Source organism: Protomyctophum parallelum (genome assembly GCF_964188405.1).
Source record: "Protomyctophum parallelum genome assembly, chromosome: 21".
Lineage (NCBI taxonomy): Eukaryota > Metazoa > Chordata > Actinopteri > Myctophiformes > Myctophidae > Protomyctophum > Protomyctophum parallelum.
The window spans coordinates 25,257,056-25,280,901 of NC_139713.1; the positions used below are offsets into that span (position 1 = coordinate 25,257,056).

Sequence of the window (23,846 nt, forward strand, 5' to 3'; positions counted from 1 at the left end):
GATTGCTTCCTCAGGTCTACCTGTTGTATAATTTCCCTTGCCTTCTTCCCTAGGACGAGCTTACTCCACTCCACTGTGCAGCCAGGAACGGACACGTCCGCATCATCGAGTTCCTATTGGACCAGGGCGCGCCCATCCAGGCTAAAACCAAGGTACCACATGCACTGCACACAGTGGGACGCATACTGTAAACCAGAGCCGTGTAAAGAGTGTGTCGCGACAACTCCGTTCTCTCCAGTGGACCCAAACCCATGTTTTTTACAGCAATGGCGGATCATGGAGCCTCTTAGTAGTTCCTGGAAGTTAGCTGCACACACTATGGCGGGATTTGTTTTTGTGATGCACTTTTAAAAGGTAAGACTTTTTACAGACTCAGATTGTCATCACATGATCTTGATCTTAATTTAACATGTAACTGGAAGTCTGGAACTATATGAGGCCTACTAGAACTAGAATGACATGGTCTAGCATTTTGGACTTCTGTTGTTGCGACTCTTCACATGGCTCTGGCATAGACTGTTCAGCTGTATAATACAGCTGAACATTGACTCTTCACATGGCTCTGGCATAGACTGTTCAGCTGTATAAAGCCCTACACACACCGGGGGCGCAGCGACGCGGCACAGGCGTTGCCGCGCGGCAACGCCTGGAAAATAGAACAGTGGCGTATCGGAGCGTCAGGGCGCGTCGGACGCCGCCGGTGTGCGATAGGTTCATTGAAAATAACGGCTGTTTTGATGCGCGGCGTTCGCAGATGGTGTGTGTAGCCCTTAATACAGCTGAACATTGACTCTTCCCATGGCTCTGGCATAGACTGTTCAGCTGTATAATACAGCCGTATTGTATTCAATACAGCTTGTATGGCATACAGTATATACGGCCTGAAATGCCTCGCATATTCAGGAGACTTTTAAGCGCCTCTGAAAAAATAACAACAACAAACTAAAACAAAAGAAACCTTATACCTCCTTCATATGAACATTCTGGATTTTACTGTGTGTTGGCTGCTGACGGCTCTGGCTCATGAAGGCCACTTTAAGCCCTGAATCTGCATACTTGTCAGTAATGCTTGCCAAATGTTTCCTTGCCAACCACCTGTCTGCTTATCCAGCATCCACAATAATTATTAAATATATTGATTCGATTTATTTTACTTCCTTTGTGGTGATCATTCTGCTGATAGTCTCAAAAAAGTCCTCCATCCCATCTCTTCCATCTCTCCGCTACACCATCTGCTTGCCATTCCTGCGATCCACCCCTCTATTCTCACCATGTTTTCTTTCACGCTCCCGGCTCACCACCACCACCTCATGCATTTTCATCTCTCTCTCTCTCTCTCTCTCTCTCTCTCTCTCTCTCTCTCTCTCTCTCTCTCTTTCTCTCTCCAAAATAGGTCTGTCTGTCTGTCTGTCGGTCGGTAGCTCTCTATGGTATCTTTCCCTTTCTCTTCATGTCTAAATGTAACTAAATGGTAAATGGTGCATTTATATAGCCTCTTTATCCAAAGCATTTTACATACTGTAGATCATGCATTACATTAAGTTCACCCATTTAATTCACACACACATTCCTACACCGATGGCGGCAGAAACCATGCAAGGCACCAAGCTGCTCATCGGGCGCAATTAGGGGTTCAGCGTCTTGCTCAAGGACACTTCGAGACTAATGCTGGGGGAGCCCGGGATCGAACTGGGAACCTCACGGTTCCCATCCAGCAGCTTTACCGGCCACACTACCCCTGATCCACTGCCGCCGCTAACTACCTTTCTTTCACCCTTTCTCTCTCTGCCTCTCTCTTTCTCTCTGACTCCCTCTCTCTCTCTCTCTCTGCATCGCTCTCTCCTCTCTCCTCCTATCAGAATGGTCTCTCGCCCATCCACATGGCAGCTCAGGGTGATCACATGGACTGCGTCAGACAGCTGCTCCAGTACAACGCTGAGATCGATGACGTCACCCTGGACCACCTGACCCCTCTGCATGTAGCGGCCCACTGCGGTCACCACCGCATGGGTAAAGTCCTGCTGGACAAGGGGGCCAAGGCCAACGCCCGCGCACTCGTTAGTTACCTTTATTATTATTTATTTTTTTACTTTACTTGAGTATTTCAAGTTTCTTTAGTGCTCTTACTTCTACTCCACTACATCTGAGAGTCAAATATTATACTTTTACTCCGCTGCAATTATTTGGACACTTTAGTTACTAATACTATAGTTACTTTGTAGATTTTTACTATTATTACAAAACATACATTATCCACTTCAGCCCTGTGTACATTTCTACAAGCTCACAATGCTCAGAGCTTGTAGATCTGCTGATTTTCAAACATTTTAAAACTTGTGAAATGGGCCATTCTGTATAATGAGTATAAAAATGCAATTCATTATGACTTCAGTAGAATATTTAAGTACCTTTTCCACCACTGTATACTCATGTAGCTCCAACAGTTTTCTGTGTTTGCTGTGTGTACAGAATGGCTTCACACCTCTCCATATTGCCTGTAAGAAGAACCACATGCGATCCATGGATCTGCTGCTCAAGCACTCTGCTTCCTTAGAAGCTGTCACAGAGGTGAGATAACAAAGTCATTTTAATTATAATATGTGTGTGAGAAGAACAAAGACTTTTGTTTTGACACTTTGGACATGATTATAGTTTTGATGTTGACAGCAAAAGTAAAAAAAATATGTTTTTAACTTTTTTTGTTTTTGCTAAAAAGAGATCAAACCATTTGGGTATGTTGACTACAATCATTTATACAAGAAAGGACTCCGAGTCCCGAGTCCTGAACACTGTCTGACCTGTAATCACCTGTAACTAAAATGATTGATTGGGAACATTTTGGTACACAGATTTTCTTCAGGATACTGTACTGTAGGTACGTCACCCACAGACCAATATGTGCCATGGGCGGCTTGTCAAATGCATCATGGGAATTGTAGGAACATAAATAAATAAAGAAAGGATGAAACAGACCATCGAAAATAAAAATACTGAGCACTCGACTGGGTCTGCACATTTTATTAATACATCCTGGGGTGACACTTTCACTGTCTTCCTCAGAGTCAAACAATCCAGTTTATGCAGTATTCAGTGTCCCTTTGTAGAGCATCGAGCAATTCAACCCGCAACTGGCCCAACTGTGTTCTCTTTGTGAATGAGTGGTTTCCGCCCGACAGACAATATGACAATACGCACGCACGCACGCACGCACGCACGCACACACACACACACACACACACACACACACACACACACACACACAACCGATTGCAGATGAAACCATGCAAGGCACTAACCTGCTCATCAGTACAGCAGTTGGGGGTTACAGTAAGTCTGTCTTGCTCAAGGACACTTTGTCATGAAGCCAGGGAGAGTCCGGCCATGAATAGCTAACCTTCCACTTCCAAGACGGCCACTCTACCTCCTGAGCCAGTGCTGCTGTCCCATATGCATTGATCTTCAATGAATGAATCTGCGACTAGTGGTTGGTCTGTGTCTTCCACATTATAATCCTATAATAACCTCTCTCTCTGTGTGTGTGTGTGTGTGTGTGTGTGTGTGTGTGTGTGTGTGTGTGTGTGTGTGTGTGTGTGTGTGTGTGTGTGTGTGTGTGTGTGCGCGCGTGCAGTCTGGTCTTACCCCTCTCCATGTAGCAGCGTTCATGGGCCACCTGAGCATCGTGAAGCAGCTCCTTCACCGAGGGGCTTCCCCCAATGCTTCCAACGTGGTGAGATAGCATTAGCTTCCTGTCCACCCATCAATTACGCACTGCTGATCTTAAATATGAATGATAATCTGAATTAATGAATTTGTTTCGTTTAGAACAGGCATTGTCCAAAAAGGAGTAGGATGAAGTGTAAACTGTATTAAACCTAAGTATTCACTAATAATTACAATTACAATGATCACAATTTTTCAAAATGTATTTACAACCAAACATCTATACTGCATCCTCACTGAAAAACATAAAAACAAAACGATGAAAATATTGATAGCAGAAATAAATGTAATGAAACCAACCCATTGATACTTTAACTCAAAAACATCCACAGACCTACGATGGGCCTCATTACTGCAACAGAGATTCCAGGACACAATTTTGTGTAGTTGTTATATAGACCTCTTGTATTACTTTTCCTTCTATTTTTTCATTATGAAAGTTGCTCCAACCTCCCTCGTCAAACCAAACTCAGCTTCTTCTATGCAACGGTAGAGTCTGTTCTCTTATACGGCAGTGAATGCTGGACCCTGAAGCCAGCCCTGCAGAAGTCTCTACGTAGGTGAATGCTACACCAGAATTCTGCGTGCAGTACTTAACATCAGCAAGAGTATACACATGTTACCAACAAGAATCTGTATGATGGAATGCCATGGGTGAGCCATAAAATAGCAGCCAGGAGAATGAGACTAGCAGGACACTGCCAAAGACACCAAGAGCTGCCAGCCAGCAAACTAGTGCTGTGGTAACAAACACACGGGCACCGGTCACGAGGACGTTCCACATTAACATGAGGATATACTCAAGAATGACACAGGAGTGCAAAGCACCAACAAACTGGCCAGATGTATGGAGAACCAGGATAACTGGAAGCGACGATGGAGGGTTCGTCTGAGGACAACTTAGAGAGAGAGAGACACTTTGTTATGACGGAGTAGGGCATTAATTTAAACATGGAGACGAATGTACAATTTACAATTTACAATTTACAATTTAGGCATTTAGCAGACGCTCTTAATCCAGAGCGACTTACATTTAAGCAAGAACAAAGCATGGGAATACATCACATAAAAAGCATTTATCATGAAACATGCGTAAGCTAAGAAAGTAACAGTGGAATATTTATATAGTGAAACTATACATACACTATACATATAAACTATACATCTTTACTACTATGCTATATATGTGTACTATGGCGTGCTATGACTACATACAATACAATTACAGTGCTGTCTACATAACATGCTATAAGTCTGTATCAAATGCTATATAATCCAACAGAAATGCTATCTAAGGGTTTAGGGTAAGTGCTAAGGGCCATGATGGAGTCTGAAAAGGTGGGTTTTCAGGCTACGGCGGAAGATTGGGAGTGATGCTGCAGTTCTGACTGCAATGGGAAGTGCATTCCACAGTTTTGGAGCCAGAAGGGAGAAGAGTTTGGGACGTGTGGAGCGTTGTCCCGGCGTTTTTAGTGAGGGTACTTCCAGCTTCCCTGCGTTGGCTGATCTGAGTGCGCGGGAGGGTTTGTAGGGTTCAATCATACTTGTAAGATATGGGGGAGCCATACCTTTGGTTGCTTTGAATGCCAGCATCAGAGTTTTGTATTCTGTGCGGGGAGCGACCGGGAGCCAGTGGAGGGAGCGGAGCAGGGGGGAGACATGTGAGAATTTTGGCTGGTTGAAGACCAAGCGAGCTGCTGCATTTTGGATCAGCTGGAGAGGCTTAAGTGCACATGCTGGTAGGCCAGTAAGGAGGGAGTTACAGTAGTCGAGTTTTGATAAGACTGTTGTCTGGATTAGGAGCTGGGCTGATTCCTGGGTGAGGAACGGTCTAATTCGTCGTATGTTATAGAGTGTGAACCTACAGGATCGAGTGACAGCTGTGATGTGAGGTTTGAACGAGAGCTGACTGTCCAGGACAACACCAAGATTCCTGGCTGTTGGGACAGACGTTACCAGGGCGTTGTCTACGGAAATAGTTAGCTCCCGCATAGGGCAGGACTTAGCTGGGAAGAAGAGAAGCTCAGTCTTGTCTGGGTTCAGCTTGAGATGGTTGGAGGACATCCACTGTGAGATGTCAGCCAGGCATGCAGTGATGCGCTCTTCCACCTGAGTGGTAGAGGGGGGGAAGGATAGGAACACGAAATGTATCCCTTATAGAAAGTGGAGACTCTCCACATGGCATCCATTATCATCCATAATATTAATACATTATAATAAATGTATCCCTTATAGAAAGTGGAGACTCCTCTCCACATGGCATCCATTATCATCCATAATATTAATACATTATAATAAATGTATCCCTTATAGAAAGTGGAGACTCCTCTCCACATGGCGTCCAGAGCTGGCCACTGTGAGGTGGCTCTCTTCCTGCTCCAGAACACAGCACAAGTGGACGCCAAGGCCAAGGTACCGTACCGCACTCGTTTCCTGTTTGGATAGCTGGTTGAAATTTCACTTGTTTAATTTGTTCATTTTTCTTTGTTTCACATTTTAGTAGTTTGATGATTCCATTCGTTCATTATGGAATCAGTGGAACCATGGAAACAGTGTGGGCTTGCTGTAAGCAAAATACTGAAAACGAAAAGTTCAAAGAAATTGTCTGATATTTGAAGACAAAAAGAGCGTTGGAAGTTGCAATCTACTGCTGAAAATGTTGCATCTTAACCAATTAAACACTTGATTAATAAAGTGCTGCCAACATGGCCACTGTAACAAAACAATGTGCATGCACCATTGTGCAAACCATTTTGATGTTTACCCCTCTCTGTCTTATAAGACGACCAGACAGCCCTGAACTGTGTGATTTAACATCTCTCCTCCTGATAGGACGACCAGACACCCCTGCACTGTGCGGCCCGTATGGGACACAAAGAGCTGGTGAAGCTACTGTTGGAGCACAAAGCCAACCCGGACTCCACCACCACCGCTGGCCACACCCCTTTACACATCGCAGCGCGTGAGGGACACGTCCACACCATCCGGATCTTACTGGACGAGAACGCACAGCAGACCACCATGACCAAGGTAGAAGAGAGATTAGACGTTTGCCCGGAACCCAATTTAGGGGAAATAGCAGATCTACATATGCAAAGTACATTATAGCGCCACAAAATTGAACAGAACACCTCATAGGTTAACGATGGTGTGTAGGACAAAAAGGAAAGTCCAAATGCACACCAAGGGATCTTTGATGTCAATGGTAGACAATATCAGAGAAGGAAGTCCCGCACACTGGAACTTCCAAAGAACATTATTCAGTCGACGTTTCGGTCATACATATAAAATATTCAAGTAAAGTAAAAGTACCTTGTTTAAATGCCCTTTCCACCACTGTGTTTGTGTGTGAGCAGAAAGGCTTCACCCCGCTTCACGTGGCCTCCAAGTACGGCAAGGTAGACGTGGCTGAGCTTCTGCTGGAGAGAGGAGCCAATCCAAACGCTGCTGGGAAGGTGAGCCAACCCGAGCCGCATCGAGCCGCATGTACGCTGAAGTCTTTCAATTAACACTAAGGATGCTTAGCGCTGTTCCCAGTGTCACCAAGTAGTGGTTATTTGTGATGACAGATATAAGCTGGTATGTGTGTGTGTGTGTGTGTGTGTGTGTGTGTGTGTGTGTGTGTGTGTGTGTGTGTGTGTGTGCAGGTGTGGTTGCGCATGTTGTGTGTGTGACTGTATGTGGGTGTGTATACTATGTATGCACGCACTAAGCAGGTGACGAATTTGGGCAGGATGCCCTGTGTCAGACGTGGATGCGATGGGACTATCGCGTTGTGCGTTGACGAGGACAGATGGTTTATGACTCTGCCTATCGGTATGCAACTCGAATGGCGCAGAGTCGGTAGACACGGACATCGCACCGATTGGCACGTCCACTCGCTCGGTTTGGCGCCTTGCTCTGGGGTGCCACACGGGGCTCAATGGCCGCTTCTGACCGCTTCTGCCTGCCTTGTTTTAAACGTTGTAAAAGCGACACGTATATGTGAGTGCCTTTTGCACCAACTCGTCACTGCTGTACAACCTGAGAGTCCGAATGTTTGGTACCGTGGGAGTGACATTAAAGTATTATCTGTCCACAGAAATTATGTGTGGCTTAGGCGTAGTTCATAGCTTGCCCTAACAGCGGGTATGTCTTTTGTAATGTGTGTGTGTATGTTTAATAGAATGGATTGACACCCCTTCACGTAGCTGTCCATCACAACAACCTGGACGTTGTGAAACTCCTGGTTAGCAAGGGAGGATCTGCACACAGTACCGCCCGAGTAAGACCAATCTGACACGCCATCTTATCAAAGTGATTGATCGTAGCACAAAACGTTGTGGTAATTTCCAAGGAGAGAGAATGGTTGAATTAAGTCCTTGCGGGAGGAGGAAGCACTTCCATTACAACTTAAGAGACTTTGAATAATTAAACGCAGTTAATGATTTAACGAATATTTAGCGCTTGGGAAATGAATGTGTCATTTTTACTTTCATTGTGCAATTCCCTTCCACTGAACAGTTGACATGAACTGATTAATTCCTACCTACCAATTCAACACTTGAATAAAACATGTAATTTAGACCATAGGCTGTGGACTGATAGGGCTTCTATAAGTGTGTTTTTGTGTCTGCGTTTTTCTGGATGGCTGTGTTCTCATGCCTGCCTAATGTATAACGCCCTGTCTGTGCGTCTGCATGATTGACTGACTAACTGTATATTTGTTTCTGTCTATGTGGCTGACTGACTGACTGACTGACTGACTGACTGACTGACACTGTATGTTTGTTCCTATGACTGCATGTATGTTTCTTTGTCTGTGATTGATTTTTAAATGATCTGTATCTGTTTGTTTGTCTGACTGGATGTACAGTATGTGTATTGTGTATCTGTCTGACTGTGTGTTTCTTTGTGAGACTGTATTTGTCTGTTTGTCTATAGTCAGTGGTTCTCAACCTGTGGGTCCAGACCCCGTGGGCTCCCCACATGATTCGAGGGGGGGGGGGGTTCACCAGTTCAAATATGATTACTTTGGGGCTCGCGACGCGGCCTGAAAACGTTGAGAACCACTGGTCTATATGGACTGTATGTACTGTACTGTATGTGTCTGTATGTTTATATCTGTCTGACATTTTCCACGTCTCCCTCTTGTGTATTGCGTTCACTGGTGCAAAACACTAGGGTGATGACCTATAAAGCTATCAAGGGCATGGCGCCCTGCCCCTTACATTCAGTACACCGTACACTTCTCCATACTGCTGTATAGATCCACTCCACTTCCAGTGGTGGAAAGTAACTAAGTACTGTACTTAAGTACAATTTTGAGGTATTTGTACTTTAATTGAGTACGTCCAATTTCAAATACTTTTACTTTGACTCCACTACACCTTGGATCCAAATATTGTACTCCACTACATTTATTTGACAACTTTTGTTACTAGTTACTTTATAGATTTGGCTTAATATTACAAAACATACATTAACCCGTTCAGCCCTATACATTTATCTACAAGCTGTAGTTCTACTATTTTCAAAATATTTCTAAACATTGAAATGGCACATTCTGTCAATGAGTACTTTTATGTTTGTACTTTAAGTACATTTTGATGACAATACTTTTACATGTAGGCTAACAGAGTTGTTCTATATTGCAGTATTCAAAACTTTGAGTACTTTTTCCACCACTGTCTATAGGCTACCCCCTTCTTGCTCACTTAGCATCAGCTAACACAGGACGTCCGGTTGTCCCTTCCTTCCCTAAAACACACTATGGCCAATTCATTATTACTGCTCCAAAGCATCCAAAACTCTTCTCCCTCCTGGCTGCCAAACCGTGGTCCTCCCCCCTCCCCCCCTCCCTCCATCTCAGTCAGGAGGACTGCAGACTAACCGTGGTCCTCCCCCCCCCCCCTTCATCTCAGTCAGGAGGACTGCAGACTAACCGTGGTCCTCCCCCCCCCCCCTCCATCTCAGTCAGGAGGACTGCAGACTAACCGTGGTCCTCCCCCCCCCCCCCCCTCCCTCCATCTCAGTCAGGAGGACTGCAGACTAACCGTGGTCCTCCCCCCCCCCCCCCCCTCCCTCCATCTCAGTCAGGAGGACTGCAGACTAACCGTGGTCGTCCCCCCCCCCCCCCCTCCCTCCATCTCAGTCAGGAGGACTGCAGACTAACCGTGGTCCTCCCCCCCCCCCCCCTCCCTCCATCTCAGTCAGGAGGACTGCAGACTAACCGTGGTCCTCCCCCCCCCCCCCCCTCCCTCCATCTCAGTCAGGAGGACTGCAGACTAACCGTGGTCGTCCCCCCCCCCCTCCCTCCATCTCAGTCAGGAGGACTGCAGACTAACCGTGGTCCTCCCCCCCCCCCCCCCTCCCTCCATCTCAGTCAGGAGGACTGCAGACTAACCGTGGTCGTCCCCCCCCCCTCCCTCCATCTCAGTCAGGAGGACTGCAGACTAACCGTGGTCCTCCCCCCCTCCCTCCATCTCAGTCAGGAGGACTGCAGACTAACCGTGGTCCTCCCCCCCCTCCCTCCATCTCAGTCAGGAGGACTGCAGACTAACCGTGGTCCTCCCCCCCCCCCCCCTCCCTCCATCTCAGTCAGGAGGACTGCAGACTAACCGTGGTCCTCCCCCCCCCCCCCCCTCCCTCCATCTCAGTCAGGAGGACTGCAGACTAACCGTGGTCCTCCCCCCCCCCTCCCTCCATCTCAGTCAGGAGGACTGCAGACTAACCGTGGTCCTCCCCCCCCCCCTCCCTCCATCTCAGTCAGGAGGACTGCAGACTAACCGTGGTCCTCCCCCCCTCCCTCCATCTCAGTCAGGAGGACTGCAGACTAACCGTGGTCCTCCCCCCCTCCCTCCATCTCAGTCAGGAGGACTGCAGACTAACCGTGGTCCTCCCCCCCCCCCCCCCTCCCTCCATCTCAGTCAGGAGGACTGCAGACTAACCGTGGTCGTCCCCCCCCCCTCCCTCCATCTCAGTCAGGAGGACTGCAGACTAACCGTGGTCCTCCCCCCCCTCCCTCCATCTCAGTCAGGAGGACTGCAGACTAACCGTGGTCGTCGTCGTCCCCCCCCCCCCTCCATCTCAGTCAGGAGGACTGCAGACTAACCGTGGTCGGCCCCCCCCTCCCTCCCTCCATCTCAAGCCCAACACACACCGGCTCCGTCCGACGCGGCGCCGCCTGGAAAATAGAACTGGTTCTATCGGCGCGCCAGGCGAGGCGCCAGCGCGCGTCGGACGCCGCCGGTGTGCGATAGGTTCATTGAAAATAATGGAGGCGGTTGTTTTGACGTGCGGCGGTCGCAGACGGTGTGTGATGGGCTTCAGACAGGAGGACTGCAGACTAACTGTGGTCCCCCCCCCCTCCCTCCCTCCATCAGGAGGACTGTAGACTAACCATGGTCCTCCCCCCCCCCCCCCTCCCTCCATCTCAGTCAGGAGGACTGCAGACTCACTCCCCATTTTCCACCTGAACAAACTCACCTCTTCATGATCTAAATCAGTGGTTCCCACTTCCCAAACATTTTAGCCCGTCGCCCCAAAAGAGAAACGTGTCTCCCCGCCCGGGACCCAATCTAGTGAAAATAGCTTTGCACCGTGTTGTGAACATAGATTTTCACTACTTTTTTTAATTACATTTCTTTGGTTTTTTTCTTTCATTTCTTCTTACTGGAAAACAAAATGTGGGAAACAAAAAATACAGGGACCCATAAACAGGTGTAAAAATTGGGAACCAGTGATCTAAATCACCCTCATTCCTTGTATCCCTTGTTTTTTGTATTATTATTATTATTATTTTGACAGATAATAACTACTGTACAGATGTGTGCTATGTAATGAGATAGATAGCATACATGGATATACCACAATTAGATAGTATTGTGGATTTGTAAACAGATTCTAGGGTTGATGTTTGCCTCGTATCCTAGTCGCTTTGTAGCACTTTAATGGATTTACGTATGTATAGCATCTGCTAAATGCCTTAATTATGAATAATACTTTGTGTCTGATTGTCTATCTGGCGGTATGTTTATGTGTCTGACTATATGTCTGTTTGTCTCACCGTCTCTGTCTGTATACGTTTCTGTCTGTATACTTGTCTGTCTGTCTGTCTGTCTGTCTGTCTGTCTGTCTGTCTGTCTGTCTGTCTGTCTGTCTGTCTGTCTGTCTGTCTGTCTGTCTGTCTGTCTGTCTGTCTGTCTGTCTGTCTGTCTGTCTGTGCCTGTGTCTGTCCGTCCGTCTGGTAGAATGGCTACACTCCGTTGCACATAGCGGCCAAGCAGAACCAGATAGAGGTGGCCAGTTGCCTGCTGCAGAACGGAGCGCTGGCCAACGCAGAGTCCCTCCAGGGCATCACGCCCCTCCACCTGGCCGCGCAGGAGGGACGGCCCGAGATGGCAGCGCTGCTCATCTCCAAGCAGGCCAGCGTCAACGTGGGGAACAAGGTATCGCAGCTCCTTCTAGTCCTCAGTGGAGGAATTAGATTCGTAGGCCAGTGCGTTGTGTCACTGTGTTGGACCGACATAGCTTCAAGTGCTAATTATCCTGACCGAAAACCATCCGTGGATTAACCTTTGTCTTGGATCCTTATTAATTATCACTAGTCCTATGAGCATTGGATTCATTCCGTCTGTCAAAGACGTTTGAAACATACCTGCTGCACAATTGGAAATATTAGCTTTAGAAAAAAATATATATATAGTGAAGCTTCCCAGCTCCCCACTCCACTACACCCCTGGTGGGTGAGCAGTGGTGTCGGTTTAATTTCACAGAAGGACTTCCTGGCTCTAATCTGTATTCCTCCTTGTCCTCCAGAATGGACTGACTCCACTTCACCTGGTAGCCCAGGAGGGTCATGTGGGAATCGCAGATACGTTGGTCAAGCAAGGTGCCTCTGTGTACTCTGCTTCACGGGTAAGCTTAGTTTAACATAATCTCCACAAAACAACACTTTTTTTCCCTTTTTTTTAAAACACACAGGCAAATAACATACCGGTACATTTAAAACGGCATCACGAGGACAAGTTTGAAAGTGTTAACTTGGTCTGTAGTTTTTATACAAATGAAATATTTAATCAATGAAAGAGTTTGTGACAATAATAATTGAATCCATTGGAGCATGTGTTCTTTTTCCCATTTCCTGAAAAGCAACAGTTTTGGACATACAGTAAAGTAACCTGTGCTGCTACAGTACCAATCTGTTTCAATAGAGAAAATCAAGTCAAGTGTGGGAAAAACACAATAGGTAGACATAATCCAGAAGGATCCTTGGTTACAATACACATTCAAATGAAAGCGTTTAATCTGCATCAAAGCACAACGGCTTTTTACACAAGTTCTCTCCATAAGATTTACGACCAAATTTTCACCACTTAAGCCCTATTTTGCTTCGGCATGTGACAAATAGCAAATATATCCTAACAGTACAAGCTCACAACACATTTAGATCATAGCACTCGCCCTATAGCTTCGACGACCTTCCAGGCGGCCGAGCTACAACGAGCACATTTGTGCGTGTCTGTGCGTGGAATTTAGTGTGCGCGTACAACGCATTTGGATACGGCTACACCAGACAGCCTATACTGTAGTGTATACTGTTAGCCTAATAAGCCTATATTGCCCAAAATGGTATATGGGTAGGGTTTATGAGGCTTAACGAGGTGATAACGAGTAAACTAGATGATAAGCATTTTCCCCTCTGTGTTAGATGGGCTACACACCTCTTCACGTGGCCTGTCACTATGGCAACATCAAGATGGTCAAGTTCCTCCTCCAGCAGCAGGTTCATGTGAACTGCAAGACCAGGGTACTGTCTGTCTGTCTGTCTGTCTGTCTGTCTGTCTGTCTGTCTGTCTGTCTGTCGTGATTCGTGAACTCTCATTCACACACACACACACACACACACACACACATACATACACACCCCTTCTGCCTTTGTTTCTTTCTTGCGTATATTGTCATCCCCCTGGGCCTAATCTGTGCACATTGTTTGATACGCATTCATTGTATTAAACAAAGAATCTCTCCAGTCATTGTCTGTTTCTGTTCAGCACACACTGTACACACCGCAAACTCCTCAGCGTTCATTTATCCATTGGTAACTCTGAGAGAGTTACATTTGTACTGTATATGTATACCTTTCTCTCCCTTTCTCTTTCTATTTGGGCAGTGCCTAACCGCTCCAATGACCAGCTATGTGTGTCCCTATGTATATCTCTTGTCTCTGTGTCTGTTTGAGTAGGACAGCTGCAACACTGCTGGGTGACCTGCTGAATAGCACTGTTGAGCAGCCTACACGTACACGCCCATTGACACTGACCACTATAACTATAACAATACAAGTATAACTAAAAATAAAACTGTCCCGTACAGTACAGAGTACAGTACAGTAACTATCACAAATTCACAATGAAAGTATAGTTGCACCACTCAGTTCACACAGGTGTGTTTTCTTTTTCTTTTTTGAGTGATGCAACCACTCCATGGAACAGCAATGTCCGTGTTCACCTATGTGTCCGTGTGACATTAATGAGCATGAGTATGAAGTACCAGTAGGGGCGCTGTTGTGTCAGAAACGGAGATAGAGAGAGTGCTGCACTGTAATTCCCTCAGTACAGACGACAGCAACGAGTTCTTGTATACTGGCAGGATTTATTTTTAGTTCAATCCAGACCGTGAAAACTGTAAGCAAAAAACATATACACAAATACAATAATCACTAGTCAAAATAATAACAAAACACATACAGTAATATCTCAAACATTGTCTTGATAATGTCGTCACTTTCAATTACTGTATACACAATAAACTTTGGTTACATATAATCCACATAAAACACAAAGACTACATCCAACTACAGCCCAGCATGTGTTAGACCTTAGCTGTGTTAGCCCTTAGCTGTATTAGCCCTTAGCTGTATAACAATTCAATACAAAACAATGGACAGAAAACACACAAAAAACGTCAGCAAAATGTACCTTAGTAGCTGCATTGCATGAGGAAATTGTGTAGCTTGTATTACTTTGTGTGATTCTTTCTCTCTTGAAGCTATGAGCTAGCTTGCAGATGCATTATACACTGAGAAACATGTACTAAATCCGCGGACTTTTGGGCGAGTGTTACGTTAAAATACGTCTTGACGGAAACGAGCGATATAAAGGACAAAGGTTCCGCCTTAGAGAACTTTGGTTCCTATCAAAATAAATAACTCAAAAATACTGCACTGACTGACACAGAGGCAGTTACACTCCCACCAAAACATATCACATGTATATGATTTCCTTCAACTATTGAGAGACAACATACTGCGTAAAAGAGATAAACAAAAAACAAAAAACTTCAGTCCTTGGCTTCCCCAGAGAACGATCACCTATGACTGCACCTGTAGTGAGACAGATAGAGAGAGAGGGGAGGAAACAGAAAGAGAGAGGCCGGAGTCTTCAGTCTGCTTCCATCAGCGTCACCGTCTTATGGATGGGCCTTTCCAGGTGGATAGGTTTGGAGATGCGCTTTCCTTTCTCATCAAGGGTTGAGTCGCTGATGAGCAACTTGAGTCTTCGCACCTTCCCATCCTTTCCTGGGTACACTTCCTCCAAACTGCTGGCTTCACAGGACTTTGGCTGGAGCTCCTTCATTTCTTTCACATGGCGCTGGAGTCTGGCGATAGCATTCACCATTTTGGACCAGTCTGAAAGCTTGTGTAGGCGATCTAGCAGCGACTTGACTTCTTTCGCCTGGGTGTCGAGAACCTGGACCTTCTTAAGTTCAGGATCGTCACATGTGATCTCTCCCACCTTGACGTCTCCACTTGGTAACTCCTTCTGCCAAAGACCTCTTGAGGCATGGTCTGCTGGATTCTCTTCTGAAGCCACATACCTCCATTGTGTAGACTCTGTGCTTTGCTTGGTGCGTTCCACACGATTTGCCACAAACCTTTCCGCATCTCCGCGTCTTATGGTATCATCCATGAAGGTCTTGTAGTCCTTGTAGTACCGATCGTTTTTTCTCAGCTTCCTTTCTAGGCATTCGAGACGATGGATAGCACAGATCTTATTATCAGGTAAGTTAGGTCTTTCTTTCTTGAATGGCAGCGGCATTTCGCAATGACCGTCGCTCTTTAACTTGATGCTCTTTTCCATTTTCGACAGGAACCTTAGATCTTCTTGAGAGATGGGGCTGGTCTCCGACGCTCTTTCAACGACGTCAGACTCCAGCATCTTGATGACATCTGCAGGTAAGAGAACTTCTTTGATCTGTGTCCTACAGACATAGTGCACTTCTTTCCTGAGACACGGGTTGCCATATCCCACTACACTCCAGCCCAAGTCTGTCTTCTGTGCAAACGGCTGGTGTTCCTCACCAGGCACCACTTGTCTTGGAACGAGGGCTTGGGCACAGTTGTAGCCAATTAATAGGCCGACATCACAGCTTTGTTGAGGAGCGATCTCATCTGCAATGTGTTCAAGATGAGGCCATGCTTTTGCCGTCTCCGGTGTGGGAATATGGTCTCTGTTTGCAGGGATAAACTCTCTTGAGTAAGTCACTGGCAGAGTGATTATCTTGTCTGAATAAAATCCTCTAACTTGTAGACCAGCTAGCTTCCGACAGGACACGACTGTGTTTCTTGAAGCCAACGTGGAGAGCTTTAGCTGGACTGGTTCACTCCTAGCATTGAGAGCCTTCGCTGTCTCTTCGAGGATAAAGGTTGTGTCACTTTGTGTATCGAGGAGCGCGTATACCAGAACTTCACGACTTGGCACACTCGTAGATGACACCCACACTGGAATTATTGTGGAGGTATGAGTGTCTCCACCATTCTGGATGACTCTAAGTGCCGTCGCCTCACGTGATGGTCTCTCTGACTGGTCTTGTGACTGTTCATTCTTCCTTTTTTCGTACTCGTCACTGTACCTTGCTCTGTCAGATCTTGTAGACATCCTTTCTTCCTTGGTGCGATCGTCATGAAGACAAGTTGGGTGTCTTCTCTCACAGGTGTCGCAGCTGTTTCTTTCTTCACAATCTTTAGATCGGTGGCCAAAATTGAGACAGCCAAAACACAACCTATTTTCTTGAACAAACTTGATTCGCTCCACGATTGTCCTTTGCATAAACTTGTAACACTCTTGTAGACTGTGTCCTGCCTCCTCACAGAAGACACAGCTTGTGACGACGGCTTTCTCATCGGAGGTGGTTGCGAACACCTTTGCTCCAGGACCTCCGCTCTTTACACTCTTGTCTGGAATCCTTTCACTTGACTTAAGAGCATGAAGAGATGTTATTGGGCTGCAAGCGATTTTAGCTTCACGTGTGAGGAACTTGACAAACTGGCTGAAGCTCGGGAACATGTGAGTGTCTTCTTCTGCTTCTATGACTTTCCTATTCCATCTTGAAGTCAACCAGTCTGGGAGTTTAGAGAGTATTTTCTGGTTCTCGTTGCAATCATTAAGTATTTCAAGACTTCTGATCTGAGACATGGCTGCCTCACAGCAGCGCAGGAAGTCGGCGAGTTCTTGAAGTTCCATACTGCCTTTGGAGCTTATCTTGGGCCACGCGTCGAGCTTCTCTCTGAAGGCCTTGGCGATGAGGAATGGATTGCCGTATCGCTCTTCTAGGATGTCCCATGCTGCATAATATGCTGGCTCTGTGCCAAGTAGAAAGTAGCTCTCTATGGCCTTTTTAGCAGATCCACCCACATACTTGCGTAGATAATATATCTTCTCTTCAGCTGGTATGTTCTTCCTGTCAACGAGCGTCTGAAAGGACACTTTCCAGTCGTTGAATCGGAGTGGGTCACCGCTGAACACTGTAGGTTCAGGTAGAGGAATGCGACTCGCACTGATGGCTTCTGCGAGCGCTCTGACGAGAACTGCTGTGCCATCTTCATATTTGTTTTCTTGCCTTGCTTGTGCTACAGCTGGTGGTGTAGAACGGTGCCGCAGCGGGCTAGTTTGAGGCTTGACTTCTTCTTCTTTCTTCACAGAGACACGATGGAGAAGATCATTTATAGTTCGAGGCTTGACTTCTTCTTTCTTCACAGAGACACGATGGAGAAGATAATTTATTTCTTCATCTGAGCAGTCGCCCTTAGATGCTGGACATGAACGTTCGCTCTGGTCATATACTTGCTGTCGTGCCTCGGCAGCCTTTAGCTTCTTAATAGTCTCCAATCGATCTAGTTCTCTGCGCTTGGCTTCTAGCACTCTTTGTCTCTCTGCATTTTCAGCCTCTTGTTTGGCTTTTAACTGAGCGGCTTCGGCTTCTAGCACTCTTTGTCTCTCTGCATTTTCAGCCTCTTGTTTGGCTTTTAGCTGAGCGGCTTCAACTTCCAGTCTCTGAAGCTCTTCAATATAATGCTCTTGCTCCAGCTGTACTTCTAAGGTGGCTTTGTTGGCAGCAACCTCAGCAGCTGCACTCTTCCTGCTTGCAGAGGAGCAATTAGTGTGGTGGGAGCTAATGCCTGTCCTTCCTGAGGCTACAGACATTACCTCTTCAATGACTTGATGTTCTTCATGCTTTTGACTCATAGTATGCCTATGGACTGTAGCTTCCTCCCTTGCACCTATAAGGTCCATTGCATCCTTGGCCATCTTCTTTGTTACTGTTTCACAGGTGTCGATTCTGCGACGTGTGTCAAGGTCAGGAACCTCAAGGCGTTTCCAATCGTCATAAACGTCATTTAGACTCTTATAGGTATTGCATACTGTGTATAGCGTACTGTGTATAGCGCTGTTTCCATCTAGCATGTCGTCTGAGCACTTTCCACTCAGCGCTTGGTCGGCTTCTTTAGTGGCGTCCTTCCACTTCTCATAGCACACACTGAACCGATGTGCAACCTTTCTTACTTGCTCATCATGCTGTTCTTGACCCTTTTCCGTCATTCTGCGGACTCTTTGGCCTAGTGGTGGCTCTTCTGAGGAAGCGGGGTTGTCCACTCTGATGCCTTCAGTCACTTGTGGCTGCACGGTTGTGCTGTGCTCGTGCACACACTCTGTCTTGTCAGGTGCGTGTGACTCCATGTCTGTGCGATGTACTTCTGCAATTGTGTGCTCTTCGCCATTTCGGGACATCTTACTTGTCTGTTGTCATTCACTGCTCTTTGGTGCTGTCTTCGTGAGCAGTTAAGTTTTCACTGTAATTCCCTCAGTACAGACGACAGCAACGAGTTCTTGTATACTGGCAGGATTTATTTTTAGTTCAATCCAGACCGTGAAAACTGTAAGCAAAAAACATATACACAAATACAATAATCACTAGTCAAAATAATAACAAAACACATACAGTAATATCTCAAACATTGTCTTGATAATGTCGTCACTTTCAATTACTGTATACACAATAAACTTTGGTTACATATAATCCACATAAAACACAAAGACTACATCCAACTACAGCCCAGCATGTGTTAGACCTTAGCTGTGTTAGCCCTTAGCTGTATTAGCCCTTAGCTGTATAACAATTCAATACAAAACAATGGACAGAAAACACACAAAAAACGTCAGCAAAATGTACCTTAGTAGCTGCATTGCATGAGGAAATTGTGTAGCTTGTATTACTTTGTGTGATTCTTTCTCTCTTGAAGCTATGAGCTAGCTTGCAGATGCATTATACACTGAGAAACATGTACTAAATCCGCGGACTTTTGGGCGAGTGTTACGTTAAAATACGTCTTGACGGAAACGAGCGATATAAAGGACAAAGGTTCCGCCTTAGAGAACTTTGGTTCCTATCAAAATAAATAACTCAAAAATACTGCACTGACTGACACAGAGGCAGTTACATGCACTGTTGCCTGTTAATGAGAGAGAGAGAGAGGGGGGGGGGTGGGGGTACAAGCTTCAAGCACACTCTCCCAAGAGTGTATTTGAAGCTTGTCCCGGTGGGAGCCCCATCTCCATATACAAGATGTTTTAACTTTGAGCACCTCGTTATCATGGACTGGAGTCTTCACACATTTTTCGATATCTCAGCAGCACTCGGCTCGCCTCTATTCTGAGAGAAATGTGACTGACGTCCTTTGCGCTGGCGCATATAGATCTCCATTATCTGGGTGTGCACACCGACGGGCAAGGAGTAGGACGCTGTAAGACTCACATTGGTCCACTTAGCTTTTAGGCCCCACCAAAAAGCCCACTAGCCAGAACGGGTGTTGGGGTGGACTGGACACACACACAAACGCTGCTCTGGTTGTAAAGCATGTGTGGAACAAGAAAGCACCCGTAGACGTTTTATGATTTACGGTCTATTATATATATGGCATTAAATATTATATCCCATTTTCTATGGAAGGTCTAGGGGTCCTTGTAACAGTTCAGACTTGATGAATGATCTGTGTCTGTCTCTCATTCCTTCTCACCCTCCCTGCATGTCTCTGTCCTTCTCCTGACCTCAAAATTTAAAAGAAATCTTCTAAATCCTCCAGTTTTCTGAAATAAATATTTTCACGGTTAAAAAAAAAATAGCAGACCTACAAGCTGTAGCTTGTAAATTCAATAGCTAAATTATAACAATGTTTAAAACACCAAAATGGGTTAATCTCTCTGTTCTCCTGTTCCTCTCTGACCCTCCCTGCATGTCTCTGTCTGCCTCTAGGTGGGTTATACCCCTCTCCACCAGGCGGCGCAACAGGGTCACACTGACATCGTGACCCTTCTGCTGAAAAGTGGCGCTCAGCCCAATGAGATTACCACGGTGAGACACTCCTCAAAACACACCTTGCAACAGGACATCTAGGTGGTCGTAGGGGTAAAACACCCGTGTTCGATTCCCAGGATTAGGGATGGGACGATAATAGCGCTGTTTAAGGGAAGGGGTCAGGGCATTCCACATGGGTGGCAGTGCTGTATAAGGAGTATTATGTTTGTTCTATATAGGTGGGCGTTACCAAATTGTTGTTTAAGCTCCCTCTAGTATTGTGGCTGTGGGTGTCACTCATCATGATACCATCGTTAATCGCAGTTATTTTGGCCACAATAATCGTGACATGAAATCTCCATATCGTCCCATATCCACCCGGCATAGAGGTAAAAACAGCTGGGTTCAATTCCCAGCATAGAGGGAAAACCACCCGGCGTTTGGTTCTTGGGACAGAGGTAAAACACCTGCACTTGAATTCCTGGCATGAAGGTAGAACACCTGGATTTGATACCTGGCATGAAGGTAAAGCACCTGGATTAGATTCCTGGCATGAAAGGTAAAAGAAAACCCTGTGTTTGAGTCCTCACTCAGCACCGCAGAGGCCTCGGTTCCATTCCAGGCAGCGGTGCCTCTGGCTTGGCCAGACGCTCCCTATAACGAACACAGCTGGCCGTGTTCGCGGGTTCTCTGTTGCTGCAATAGCAACTTCTACAGGTCAGTCAGTGAAACTCGTCGCTGTCAGCTGAGAAGAAGTGGATGGTGACCGCATGTGTATCAGAGGGGGCCATGTGGTTGTCTAGATTCGCAGTGACACATGGGGAATTGACGACCACAAAATTGGGAGAAAATAGAAAGAATTAAAATAATCCATTTAACTCCCCCCTTTCATCGTCATCCATCCGTGACCATTTCCTCCCACCTTTCCCTGCACCTTGACAGAAACATCATGTAAAAGAAGCAACACAAAACAAAAGTCTCCCAGTCTGCCCCCCCCCCCCCCCTCTTTTAGAATCTCTCGTCATCCAACTCTTAAGCCTAATAATTCAGACCAAAGATTTGTGACGACTCAAAACCGTTTCAAGCCTGATTTATACTTACAACAGTTTCGCCGTGCACCATAAATGGCCAACCTAGCTTTTTATTTTGGCTGTTTTCGGTCATGCGACAGAGCATAAATTAAACATTGGTCTGAATGATCCCTTAAGCCTCAATCATTCTTAGCTGTGAGTCAGAGTTCTCACTTTCGGGTCAAGCTGAGAAGCCACCCCCCCCCCCCACACACACACACACACACGCACGCGGGCGCACACACACACACACACACACACACACACACACACACACACACACACACACACTCTCACATAATAATAATCCTAATAACCCTAACTTTGAAAATGTAATTGAATCGTTAAATTGTCTTTCGCTTTGACATTTGCAATAACGATCCTGGTGCACAGGATGAGGTTCCTGGAAAAGGTTGATATTTTAATGGAAATAAAAATGTTGACCTTCATCAGCCCTGAAGCTTGGTCCGAAAGTAACAACACTTATTCACATCTCGCCTCCCGTTATTGTTCATGTATTTCATTTGTATGATTCCAAAATCCAACAGTTTGTTATCTAGGAATGGGAAAAGAGTATATATGTACATGGCATGAGAGTACATGTATGATGATTCAGAACTGACATTGCTTGAGCATCTAAAGGAAGGCTTTTCTTGGTGCTGGTCAAACTGTTCCTGCACCTGGTCAGAAAAGCCAGACGCCTTGAGTCGCAGCCCTCTTTTGACACTGCCTGGCATTTTTGAGGACGCATCCGTCTTCATGTTTAACCACTTTAACCCTGGCATCTCCGATAATAAGATAAATATAGCAGATTTATAATCTTCTAGATCACTGGTTCCCAAACAGTGCATTGGTACCCATTTGTGGGTCGCCAAATTTCACTTTTGTTCTCTGTATTTTGTTTTTTTAATTATTATCATTTCAAAGGTTAAAAAAAAAAAAAAAAGGTTTCCATAAATTACAAAACAAATGTTTAAGTAGTAGTGAAAATAGCCGATCTACAAGCTCACAACACGACGTGAAGTGACCCGTTGTGACCTTCTAGATCTGTTATTTTTGCTAGTTTGGGTCCCGGGGAATCAAATTTCCCTTTTGGGTCACGGGCTAACCACTGTTCTAGATCAGCTAATAGATGTTAGCTCATCGTATGAGGATATAGGGCTTGAGTGGTTAAAACATGGCATATTGAACCTTGCTGGATACAGGATGCTGGTGCGATAAACATGTGGTTTTCTCTTTGTGTAGAACGGGACGTCTCCCCTGGGCATTGCTAAACGTCTTGGCTACATCTCTGTAATCGACGTGTTGAAACTGGTCACAGAGGAGTCTGTGTCTGCTGTGAGTAACATATGAAGCTTCACACATGATCGTCAGATTCATCACGCAAAGGCGGCATGCAACCTTGACTCTTAGCACCCCATCCGCACTGCCAGCGATTCGAGAGAGCAAGTGAACAAGGAAATCTCCTTAAAACTAGAAAAGCAGTTCCTGCTGAAACTGTGTGGGCTCGCCGAAAACCTGCAATGTACAGTAGAAAATGTATTAAAAAAAAGAAAAAGTTTCCAGGTAGCGGCAGAGGTTTGAATGTGCTGTTTAGCAAACCCCCATAGCACCTTTGTGTGAACCTAGAAAGATCTGACCCTTCCTCGTGCAAAACATTTTACAAAATACTTTTTGTAAAAAGGAAAATACAAGCATAAATAACTGCATAAAGCTGAACATGTTGAAGTTTGAACTAGATTTCTAGCACAATTATGTGGAAGTAGTTAAATGGCCAAAAAAGTGGCTAGAGAGATCTAGTGTGTTCTCACTGGAGAGAGCCCACAATCATTGTTTTTCAATGGTACTCTCCTGACATACCGCGAGCGACAACGCACTGTGCAGCGACGTCGTCCACCCCTCCTATAGAGTCTATTTGAACGAGGTTTCGCTGCCCCAAACACTTTTATTGGTTGAGATCTACACGCTACTATTTATTGTTTTTTTAATTGGTTCAGGCTGCAACGCAATGGCCGACGTTCCATATCAGCACATTATCGCCGTCGGAATGCTGTCGCTCACTTGCTCCTTGCCTGTGCACTGTGCAGATGAGGTAACAGTCTGACTGGTATTTTCAAAGGATGGGATTCTGCTACAAGACATTTATCACGTTTCAGTGTCTCATGTAGAGCCCGGCCGATTAATCGCTCGGCAGAATTTATCTTCCGATATTGGACTATCAGAGATATATCGGTATCTGCATATCGGTATAAAACTTTTATTTATGTTTTTTATATATTTTATTATTTTAACACAGTTAAACACCTAAAAATAAGCCGATCCTAAGCTCACAACTGCTTTGTGAAAATGTTTGAGAACTACTTATTGAGAAATGGTTCCATTATACTGTGTGTGTGTGTGTATATATATATATATATATATTACATTATACATGCTTTCATT

At 45.6% G+C, this 23,846-nt stretch overlaps 1 protein-coding gene across 1 annotated transcript in view; it reads left to right on the forward strand.

Annotated features, from left to right (window-relative positions):
* Positions 1–23,846, forward strand: part of LOC310879489 (uncharacterized protein) — a 139,139-nt gene that overhangs the window by 60,182 nt on the left and 55,111 nt on the right. Inside the window, exons 9-21 of the mRNA XM_083794220.1 lie at positions 54–152; positions 1,860–2,057; positions 2,470–2,568; positions 3,629–3,727; positions 6,034–6,132; positions 6,553–6,750; positions 7,077–7,175; positions 7,886–7,984; positions 11,952–12,149; positions 12,520–12,618; positions 13,412–13,510; positions 20,293–20,391; positions 22,650–22,742. Coding sequence (XP_083650346.1) covers positions 54–152; positions 1,860–2,057; positions 2,470–2,568; positions 3,629–3,727; positions 6,034–6,132; positions 6,553–6,750; positions 7,077–7,175; positions 7,886–7,984; positions 11,952–12,149; positions 12,520–12,618; positions 13,412–13,510; positions 20,293–20,391; positions 22,650–22,742 — 1,578 coding nt within the window. The remainder of the gene's footprint in view (positions 1–53; positions 153–1,859; positions 2,058–2,469; positions 2,569–3,628; positions 3,728–6,033; positions 6,133–6,552; positions 6,751–7,076; positions 7,176–7,885; positions 7,985–11,951; positions 12,150–12,519; positions 12,619–13,411; positions 13,511–20,292; positions 20,392–22,649; positions 22,743–23,846) is intronic.